Source organism: Triticum urartu, chromosome 2A (genome assembly GCF_056163025.1).
Source record: "Triticum urartu cultivar PI428250 chromosome 2A, HENAU_Tu73, whole genome shotgun sequence".
NCBI classification, from domain to species: Eukaryota; Viridiplantae; Streptophyta; class Magnoliopsida; order Poales; family Poaceae; genus Triticum; species Triticum urartu.
In genome coordinates, this window is record NC_141874.1 from 682,872,402 (window position 1) to 682,884,113 (window position 11,712).

Here is an 11,712-nt window from a genome sequence, read left to right on the forward strand (position 1 = left end):
CAGGCTGCAAGGTGAGCAACGGACGAGACCATGGCAGGGGCGGCTGGGCCGAAGCCTGGTGAGGCCAACATGCGGGGCATGCTGTGCATGGAAGCATGGACAAGTGTGTGCAGGAAGCTGCAGAGCTGCAAAAGTAAGGACAAGTGATTTGTTTGAGACAAAAAGAAAGGCTACCAGGACCACGTGTGTGTGCACGAGAGCAGTTTGTGGGTGGGCCAAGTTCGGTCTTGTTCTGCTAAGGATGCAGGGGCGCGCGGACAAGCGCGTCATAAGGATCATGCAAACACATGGCGTCCAAGACATACACAGATGTGCGAGTGGTCATGGTGCAGGGTGGAGCACGGTTGCAGTCGAACGAGTTCGGCTGGGTCGGACTAGACAGTCTGACGGATCGACTTGGATGTCGGTTGGTACAGAAGACGGTGGTGGAATCAGCGGCGGCGACATAGGAGCGTGATGCTAATGGTGAACGACTTCTGGGGCGTGGAAACACGTGGCACAAGCCCGAGGCTTGTGTGACTTTGACAAGACTATGGCGCGGGGTTGATTCAAGACGGTGCACATGAGAGCTTTGAGTCGACGGGGCGCGGGGTGGCACGTACAACCACCATGGAGTCATGTTGAAGGTGGAGCTGAGGTCGGATGGAAGACTTCACTTGGTGCTGATTGAGGGGCTACGGCATAAGAGCTCAGAGAGTCGAAGCCTATTCAGCGGAGAAAAGCGAGTGACACGTAGTTCGGACTGGAGCCCAGTGGTCTGATGGAAGCGTGAAACTCGTCACTGGTCGGTGATGATCGGTGGTACTCTGCAGTGGGGGTTGAGTGGTGTGGGTTCGCGACCCTTGAGACTCGACCGGGACAGCGGAGCCTCGACGCGGTAATAGCGGCGAGGCGTGCGGTATGCACGGGGCATGGAGACGGGCTAGGGCTCTGGTGGTCATACATGTGGTGAGACAACTGCGAATTTGACTCAGGATGACGACAAGGAACGGTGAAATTCCTTCAAGTTTCAGACAGGTGGTCAAGAAAGGAGCGGTGATGTTGAGTTCAGGTAACTCTTATGTGTGACACCCAATATGTGAGTTGTTCATTTTCACGCAGGTCAGTGATCAGTGTGTGATGGCGTTGGACGGATACTCTGAAAGTTGGAAGCACAAACTAGAGTAACAAGAAACTTAATTTTGCTCGAGTGTTGAATGTGGTCAAGAAAAGGAGGGACTACAAAGTTGCAGGTGGAGTCATATGGAGTCTTTGGAGTAGCAGCGGTACTCATGGGATAAACTCAAGTCCAATGTACATGGAAGTTTGACACATTGACGAATTCAAGGTGGTGGAGAATATTCGCCAAGATGGAGTTTGTTGGAGTTGTGTCGAATATAGTGTACAAGGTAGGTTACAGTTGGAGTATGAGTTGTATTGTGTTTACATAGGGTGTGGAGTCGTGTTCAATTATGACACTTGTATCCTATGCCTCTCATATATAGTGGGGGTAGACACACAATGTAACCTATGCCAACATAATAGCACGGGCACGCGGGGGAGCCGGCGGCGTGTGCCGGCGCCCGGGCGGCTGGAGTGCGGTATTGTAGCGGTGTCATGGGGAGGAGCGCCCGTAGTCAGGCCCCGGGGACGTAGCCACGATGGCGAACCTCGTTAACAAATCACGGTATCATGCTTGAGCGATTGTTTGATTCTCGATAGATCGACGGATGGCCTCGGATTTAATTCTAACACAAAAAGAGGTCCAGGAATCCAAGAAGGCGATGTCCGACCAGTCGGCCAGGCTTGCCATGGGTCACGGTTTGGCACGACGGCTCCGAGGACACCACCGAAGCAGAGCATCGAACAAAACCTAGTGCACGTTCACGGCCGCTTTTCGAGGTTTTAGTCGGGAACCTTGAGCCCCCTGGAAGAAGGCGTGACCGCCCAGGGCCACGTGCACTGCGTTTCCGTTCACCAACCAGCGCTGCGAAGTGGGCGTCGATTGGCTTCGTTTCGGCGCACCCAAAGGCGAGTCTCCTCTCCTCTCGTCTCCGCCACATGCTGCCCACCAGTGCGAGGGCGCGCTGTACAGATCACAGAGCCAGCGGCCTCTCTCTCGTGTGCATCGGATGAGGTGCGTTGCGCCAACTGCTCGCCCCGCAGTGGCCAGGCCGTTCCTTCACCCAAACAAAAGCCTTTCCACAACAATAATTAATTAATATCATCATGCGTGAAGAAACCAGCTTTGGACCGCTACTCGCCGCGGTCGAAAAGAAAAGGATAAAACCGCCCGAGGCAGCATATCCAAGCATCGGCCCGCAGCTGGAGGCGTCGCCGTCCCGAACCCAAAGACGGCAATAAAAGCGCCTGTGAGTGAGTGAATTATTGCCCTACGCCACGCTAAACGAGTGGAGCGTGATCCAGCCTAGCCATATCCTATCCGGTCGCAGTGTCACCACACAAACAATGGTTTATCTCTTAGTATCAACTCACCAAACCATGTTTTCCTAAACTAAAATAAATAAATAAACGGATGGCCGATGCCGATGCCGATGACGCCGACGGATAATACCTGGATACTCGCGCAGCTGTGCCACACGGCACGGCCTCGTGGGCGACACAGTGGTGGGCGCAGCACGGGCAACATCGGACCGCCTCTCGCGACTCCGCCAGAGACCCAAGCGTCTGACGCGGGGGGCCCGCGGGTCACGTCTCCACCCAAACTTCTTCCGTCCGGTGGTGCGGAGCGAGCATGTGGCTGGGAAGGCTCCGGTCGACCGCGCGCGGCGCCAACCCGAGCATGTGGAGGAGGATCGCCCAAGCCCATCCGAGGAGCGAAAAGCGCGACCAGGCAGCGGGGTTCCACGTGGGGAGGCGTCACCAGCGACGCCCTCCCTCGGCCAGCTTGCCTGCCTTGACGTGTCCAAAAAGCGAGTGGCGGGCCCCGCCGCCCCTGCGCTTTTCTATCCATCCGTCCATCCATCCATCCCAGCAGTGAGGCGGGCGGGTGGGCCCCGTCCCGGCTGGCGATATTTCAAAGCGGGCAAGACGCGTGTGCACTGTTTCGAGAAAATTACGGTTTGGGGGGAATCAGTCGGGAAGGTGGACAGGGTCAGGTCAGAGATTGCAGCAGTCCCGTGCGGTCCGTCCCAACACGAGATATTTCCTCTTTCCCTTCCCACATCGAGCGACCAGTCCCGTGTAGTACTATCCAGAGATATTTCCTCCTGTAGCTGGTAGCTACGAGAGATATTCTAGGCTACGCTACGCTTTTGGGTTTTTGCTCGCGCTTTTGCCGGATCCAGCTGCGAGATATTTGGTGAGGAGGCCTGCCGGACATTCATGGTTGCCCTTTTGCATTTCGCCTGCTCGGGGCGTGAAGCCTCTCGCACTCTTCTCCGTCGACAAAACAATTGGGAAATATCTGATCGCCGTGTGCAGAAGAATAAAAGTTTCGGGAACACTTTATTATAAGATTTATTTTTTTGACTAGTACTATAGGAAAATTAGTTATTTCTAAGGTGGTGTTTTGCATTTATGAAATGCAACTTAGGCAAAAATGTTGGGTTTTTTAGTTTAATGATAATATTATCGGTTTCACTTTTGGTTTTTTGTTTGTTCACACCAAGATGGAGTTCTTGATACTTTTGGAGCAAAATTGTTAGATATTTTGGTTTTGCTGGTTTGAGGTGTGATGATGATATTTCAGTCTCTCACACTTTTTCTTTATGACAAAACAACATGCAAATATCTAATAGGTACGTGGATAGAAGAACAAAACTTTAGGGGTATAAGGTTTGGGAAAAATAATTATTTCTAAGAGCCTAGCTTGCCCGACGAGATTTTTTTGTCTAATTTAGTGATTATTTAATTAATTTTATCTTCTTTTTTCTACGACGAATTATAAAGTATATGGTCATTCTTTGCCAACATCGAGCTACAGTATATTTGTTGAGGAGAGCTGCTAGATATTCATGGTTGCGCTTTTGCATTTTGCTTCATCTACGTGTGGAGTGGATATTTAGGTCTTTCCCACTTTTTTCTGTCGACAAACAAGAGGGAAATATCTCATGACCATGTGCGGAAGAACAAAACTTTAGGGAGTATATGAGTATAAGAAAAATGATTATTTCTAAGGTTGTGTTTAACATTTATGATAATTTCACTTCTCCAGATATTTTTGGAGGCGAGTTGGTTACGCTTTTGGGTTTTGCATGCTCTTTTGCCAAATCGAAGCTCCAGGATATTTTTGGAGGAGAACACTTAGATATTTTGGATTTTGCTTGTTCGACGTGTGAAGATGATAAGCACTTTTTCTTTCCACAAAATCAAGCGGTAAATATCTACTAATCAAGAAGATTAGTTATTTCTAAGGCCCCGTTTTTTCTATATGACATTTCAACTTAACGAACCATTATAGCCTTTTTTTAGTGTTCATTTAACCAACTTATCTTTAGTTTTTTTTGCCCTTTTTTAGAATACAATAGTAGGTTATAAAATTTGGATTAGAATTGATGAAGCCTCATCTAATTGACACAATCGAAGAGGAAACTAGCATATGATTCCTATTAGACGATATGATTCTTAACGTACGTAGCTTGGCCGACTATGATCGTTACGCAGCTGAGTAGCATATCTCTTCCAAAAAAGGAAACTAGGATTCACATAACTTTACTATCATCACGCATTTTTTTTGCGAGAACTATCATCACACTTTTTGCAAAAAGCAAGCTTGATTCATTACCAACAACACTGCATATTTTCACAGTGTAATACCTGAGCATGTTTGAAACCAAACGGTTTCAGAATTTTTCTCTCCTTTTCAATTTTCTAAAAAAAAATCTAATTCAGGTGCTGCAATGGGACCTGACTCCTGAGACCCATTTGCTATTTCCACAAAACAAGAGGCAAATATCTAATAGCTACGTGTAGATGAATAAAGGTATCTCATTATGAGAAAAATGATTATCTCTAATGCCCCAGCTTGCCCGACAAGGTTTTTGGTCGATTTAGTGATTGTTTAATTAGCCATATCGCTTTCCACAACAGATTATAAAAGTATATGATCGTTCTTTGCTAGATCGAGACGCAAGATATTTGTCAAGGAGAGCGGCTAGATATTCATGGCTACCTTTTTGCATTTTGCTTCATCCACGTGTGGAGCCGATATTTGTATTTTGGCATCTCACACTTTTTTCTTTCAACCAAAGAAGAGGGAAATATATGATCACCATGTGAAGAAGAAATAAAACTTTAGCAAGTACCTGATTATAAGAAAAATGATTATTTCAATGATTGTGTTTATCATTTATGACAATGCAGGTTTTCTAGATATTTCTGGAGGCAAGATGCTAGGTATCCTTTGGCTACGCTTTTGGTTTTTGCATGCTCTTTTGCCAATCGAAGCTCCAAGATATTTGTGTAGGGGAACACTTAGATATTTTGGATTTTGCTTGTTCGACGTGTGAAGATGGTATTCCAGTCTCTTGCGCTTTTTCGTCCCACAAATCAAGCGGTAAATATCTACTAATCGCTACGTGTAGAAGAACAAAACTTTAGGAAGTATGTGATTATAAGAAAATCGGTTATTTCTAAGGCCTCGTTTTTCATATATGATATTTCAACTTAATGGACCGTTCTAGCCTTTATTTTAGTGTTTATTTAACCAACTTATATTTAGTTTTTTCGCCATTTTTTAGAATACAACAGTAGGTTATAAAATTTGTATTAGAATTAATGAAGCCTCATCTAACTGACACAATCGAAGATGAAAAAAGGATATGATTCTTACTAGACGGATATGATTCTTCATGTACCTAGCTTGGCCGACTATGATCCTTAGACAGCTGAGTAGCATATCTCTTCCAAAAAAAGGAAACTAGGATGCGCAAAACTTTACTATCATCACACTTCTATGCAAAACGCTTGATTCATTACCAAGAATACTTAAAACTAGCATATTTTCACAGTGTAATACCTGAGCATGTTTGAAACCAAACGGTTTCAGAATTTTTCTCTCCTTTTCAATTTTCTAAAAAAAAATCTAATTCAGGTGCTGCAATGGGACCTGACTCCTGAGACCCATTTGCTATTTCCACAAAACAAGAGGCAAATATCTAATAGCTACGTGTAGATGAATAAAGGTATCTCATTATGAGAAAAATGATTATCTCTAATGCCCCAGCTTGCCCGACAAGGTTTTTGGTCGATTTAGTGATTGTTTAATTAGCCATATCGCTTTCCACAACAGATTATAAAAGTATATGATCGTTCTTTGCTAGATCGAGACGCAAGATATTTGTCAAGGAGAGCGGCTAGATATTCATGGCTACCTTTTTGCATTTTGCTTCATCCACGTGTGGAGCCGATATTTGTATTTTGGCATCTCACACTTTTTTCTTTCAACCAAAGAAGAGGGAAATATATGATCACCATGTGAAGAAGAAATAAAACTTTAGCAAGTACCTGATTATAAGAAAAATGATTATTTCAATGATTGTGTTTATCATTTATGACAATGCAGGTTTTCTAGATATTTCTGGAGGCAAGATGCTAGGTATCCTTTGGCTACGCTTTTGGTTTTTGCATGCTCTTTTGCCAATCGAAGCTCCAAGATATTTGTGTAGGGGAACACTTAGATATTTTGGATTTTGCTTGTTCGACGTGTGAAGATGGTATTCCAGTCTCTTGCGCTTTTTCGTCCCACAAATCAAGCGGTAAATATCTACTAATCGCTACGTGTAGAAGAACAAAACTTTAGGAAGTATGTGATTATAAGAAAATCGGTTATTTCTAAGGCCTCGTTTTTCATATATGATATTTCAACTTAATGGACCGTTCTAGCCTTTATTTTAGTGTTTATTTAACCAACTTATATTTAGTTTTTTCGCCATTTTTTAGAATACAACAGTAGGTTATAAAATTTGTATTAGAATTAATGAAGCCTCATCTAACTGACACAATCGAAGATGAAAAAAGGATATGATTCTTACTAGACGGATATGATTCTTCATGTACCTAGCTTGGCCGACTATGATCCTTAGACAGCTGAGTAGCATATCTCTTCCAAAAAAAGGAAACTAGGATGCGCAAAACTTTACTATCATCACACTTCTATGCAAAACGCTTGATTCATTACCAAGAATACTTAAAACTAGCATATTTTCACAGTGTAATACCTGAGCATGTTTGAAACCAAACGGTTTCAGAATTTTTCTCTCCTTTTCAATTTTCTAAAAAAAAATCTAATTCAGGTGCTGCAATGGGACCTGACTCCTGAGACCCATTTGCTATTTCCACAAAACAAGAGGCAAATATCTAATAGCTACGTGTAGATGAATAAAGGTATCTCATTATGAGAAAAATGATTATCTCTAATGCCCCAGCTTGCCCGACAAGGTTTTTGGTCGATTTAGTGATTGTTTAATTAGCCATATCGCTTTCCACAACAGATTATAAAAGTATATGATCGTTCTTTGCTAGATCGAGACGCAAGATATTTGTCAAGGAGAGCGGCTAGATATTCATGGCTACCTTTTTGCATTTTGCTTCATCCACGTGTGGAGCCGATATTTGTATTTTGGCATCTCACACTTTTTTCTTTCAACCAAAGAAGAGGGAAATATATGATCACCATGTGAAGAAGAAATAAAACTTTAGCAAGTACCTGATTATAAGAAAAATGATTATTTCAATGATTGTGTTTATCATTTATGACAATGCAGGTTTTCTAGATATTTCTGGAGGCAAGATGCTAGGTATCCTTTGGCTACGCTTTTGGTTTTTGCATGCTCTTTTGCCAATCGAAGCTCCAAGATATTTGTGTAGGGGAACACTTAGATATTTTGGATTTTGCTTGTTCGACGTGTGAAGATGGTATTCCAGTCTCTTGCGCTTTTTCGTCCCACAAATCAAGCGGTAAATATCTACTAATCGCTACGTGTAGAAGAAGACAACTTCAGAGAGTATGTGATTATAAGAAAATCGGTTATTTCTAGGGCCCCGTTTTTCATATATGATATTTCAACTTAATTAATGAACTGTTCTAGCCTCTCTTTTTAGTGTTCATTTGCCTAACTTATCTTTAGTTTCGTTATCCTTTTCGTAATACTAAAGTCTCACTTAACCGATCGGCCGACTATGATTCTTGATGTATGTAACCTGGCCGACTACGATTCTCATGTCTCTTCAAAAAGGAAAACCCAGCATGCCCGAAACCTCACCAACGCTTTTTCTCAAAAAAGAAAGCCTGATCAATCACCAGGAACACTAGTCGAAATTCTTTATGTGCCAATACCCTCACTGACCGGCGAAATTTCGGCCTAACAAAACAACATCCATCAAAAGTGTCGGTAAAACACGCGCGCACCACAGCTGAAATCTTGCGGAAAAGAAGAAAAAAGGGTGAAAAAAAGAGGCGATGGATAGACAGTCACCCAACGGGTAGGACGAAGACGCATCCATTTCGTGCAGCCCCACCCCACGGGCGGGGAGCACAGCACATGGATGAACCACACCACACACGGGCGCCACGTACCGTCGTGGAGACGTGACCTCGCTCGCTTGGTGCCAGTAGTCCTCCACTACCCAACAAACCGTGGGAGGGAGGGAGGGAGGGAGCGGTGGCAGGTGAAGGAAAGGCAGCAGCGAGAGCCACAAGAATCGAGCGGCCTCCCGAATTTGGGCGCTAGGATATTTGCGCGTCAGAAAAGCGCACCGGGGAAAAGCGCAAAGCGACCAAAAATCCCGTCCGAGGTGGCACCCCTGGCCGAGCCCTTTTTCTCCCCCCTCCCCTCCCTCCCCGTCGCAGCACACGCCTCCTCATTTTCCTCATCTCCTCTCCTCTCCTCTCCTGCTCTGCTCTCCTTTGGAGCGAGAAGCAACAACAAAGATTAGGAGCTGCTGATTTCGCCTCTGTTCTTCGTCGTGGTCGTCGCAGCGAGATTTGGCTTTGCCGGCGCTTTGATCTTGAAGGATCTGGAGAGAGATATGGCGCGTTTTCAGGTAATAATCGCTCGATCTTTGCTCAGATGTGATTTTAGTTGGAGTTGAACATGTTGATGAAAGATCCACGGCCGCCAGAACTGTTTTTCTTTTGTTTTCAAACGAAAAAAGATGCTAGATATTTGTTGGTTGGAAAATATCTTTTATTTCTGCAGTAGAATTTAGTTTGGTGAAACAAAAATCCAAAGCAGAAAATTCAACGTTTACCCTTCGAATCGAGTCTAACAAAATCCTCTCCTTTCTTCCTCCTGAAGGAAACCAAGCCGGATCTGCTGAATTCCGGCAGCGATACGCGGATGATGGCCGAGGCCCGAGCCCCCAAGGCGCGGAAGCCGTACATGATAACCAAGCAGCGCGAGAAATGGACCGAGGAGGAGCACAAGCTCTTCCTGGAGGCCATGCAGCTCCATGGCCGCGCCTGGCGCCGAATTCAAGGTACCTTTCCTCCCGAAGAATTTCTCCGTGTCTGATGATACCTTATCATCCGAGTAAAAATGACAAAAAATCCTCATGATCTGACAAATGGTTTCTTCCACTCCGCAGAGCACATAGGCACCAAGACGGCCGTGCAGATCAGGAGCCATGCGCAGAAGTTCTTCTCCAAGGTCACCCGGGACTCGTCCGGCGACAGCGGCGGCAGCAGCTCCGGCGGTGCCGGGCCGCCGATCCAGATCCCGCCGCCGCGGCCCAAGAGGAAGTCGGTGCACCCGTACCCGTGCAACCAGAGGAGCGCGCAGCCGGGGAAGCACGCCCACGCCGTGCTCCTCCGGGTCGACAAGCCTCAGCTGTCCATGTGTGAGCAGGGGAATTGCTCGCCGACATCCGTGGTGACCACCTCGCAGATAGGCTTGGGCGGCTCCGAGAGCTTCGACAGCGACACCTCGACCATCGACGTTGAAGAGCGATGCCCCACGCCGAGCACGGGGACCGCCGAGGTCGCTGTGCAAGCGCCACCAACCAATGATTCCAAGGTATACTCCCAGCAAAAGCATAGTAATATCTTGCAAGAGTAGCTATCCGGTCTTAACATGTCCACAAAATATCAAAACACCAGCAGATATTTCATTATTATTACTGAATGCAATGAAATTCTTCAATCTTTCCAATTCTGATGAATTTTCTTGATTGTGTGTTTCAGAAATCCAAGGGCAGTAGTGGTACTTCAGAAGAAGTGGTGTGTGACAACACGTCCGATGCTCCGGTCCTGAAGCTGTTTGGAAAGACAGTTGTTGTGAATGAATCACATCAGCTGCCAAACCCTGGCACTTGCAACCTGCAAACTGCCGCGGATATGGAACTGGATACTTCGGCCGAGACACCCACCAGTGCACCAGAGGCGAACACATGGAGCCCATGGCTGGCAAACTCGCAGCAGTTCATGTACTATGTTCCTCAAGGGGCAGTTTTCTTCGGCTACAACAATGGAAGTGTGCCGTACCCCGTGTCATCAAGCCCCAAGGCAGATCAACAGCACCAGCAACATGCTTCCGAAGCCGCCGCCGAGCTTAGGCGGAGGGAAGCGTCGTCGAACACGGCCTCCAGCAGTGTGGCTGAAACAACAGCCCGGAATTCTGCAGAGTCATGCACGGGAGCGGTTGGCGGCGACGACGAAATGGTGCATGCTGCAGGTTTGAGAGAGCGTGTGAGCCCGGCCTTCGTCCAGCAGCGAGGTTTCATGCCGTACAAGAGGTGCGCGGCCGAGAGCAAGGCGATGCAGCCCCAGGCTCCCAGGGAGGAGGCGGATAGAGAGATGACGAGGCTCTGCTTGTAAACCATGGAAGGCCTGAGGTACAGAGTGTTCATTGGGCGTCTGTGATCTCGCCCCATTGGCGGAGGTTCAGAGGTCGACGTTTGACCTATATAATTTTGGCGTAGTTGTAGTAGGATCGATCGCCCTGATGTAAATTAACTATTGCACAGCTCTCATCAATGGCATGGCAGGAGAATGCCGCAAGGCCTTCTTAGTTGTACTATGCTTTTGACAGATGAACCGAACACCGACGCCCTACTTGCAAAATGTTTAAGCATGGCAAATGAACTGAATACTTCATAAGTACCACTGTACTATAGTTGTTATACTAGATGATGTGTTGTGCTGGGTGAATATAATTAGATGAGGACTGGCTGTTTAAGCCTTCTTCTGTAGACGTCCTCACGGAAGAACTTCCAGAATTACGGATCATGTTATATGTGTTTTACCCACCCACAGGTGTGAACTTGAATCAGAAGAATCAGACACTAGCAGATGAAAACCAACCTACAAATAGGTAACCTTGAAGGTATTCTATGACCGTCTTTCGCTCAACAACTAAATCAACAAAAAAGTCAGGAAGATGTCTCACAACTTCTGAAATTTTACTTTGTTTAGTTCAAATAAATAGGGTGAGGGTCACAAATTTGCATCCCTAACGCTACTACTTTTTCGGCTAAAAAACACCCTACTACCTTTTACCTTCCAATGCACCCCCTCAGTGTACTTCAAGATCCGTGCTGACGAACAATAAGATTTTGTGTCTGTAGTTCTTCGTGCGGGAATCCAGATTAGTTGTCTTCGTATCCTCAACGGTTGCAAGGAATAGGGTCGAGAAGCCTATCGCTGATGTATAGCCTAGCGACGCCTTGTGGTGTGAGGAAGCAGGCGGCGTTCGCTTTAGATGCAAGAAAAGATATGGAAAGGGCATTTGGGATTAACTGCCACCGTGATCTTGCACAACAAGAGCACTAACA

At 45.9% G+C, this 11,712-nt stretch overlaps 1 protein-coding gene across 1 annotated transcript; it reads left to right on the forward strand.

Moving 5' to 3' along the window:
• Window positions 1-8,779: 8,779 nt before the first annotated feature.
• LOC125539692 (uncharacterized) lies at window positions 8,780-11,038 on the forward strand. Its single transcript, XM_048703201.2, has 4 exons — window positions 8,780-8,985; window positions 9,240-9,420; window positions 9,529-9,956; window positions 10,124-11,038. Exons 1-4 carry the CDS (start codon window positions 8,971-8,973, stop codon window positions 10,754-10,756), a joined length of 1,257 nt encoding a protein of 418 aa, XP_048559158.2. The 5' UTR covers window positions 8,780-8,970; the 3' UTR covers window positions 10,757-11,038.
• The last annotated feature ends 674 nt before the right edge of the window (window positions 11,039-11,712 follow it).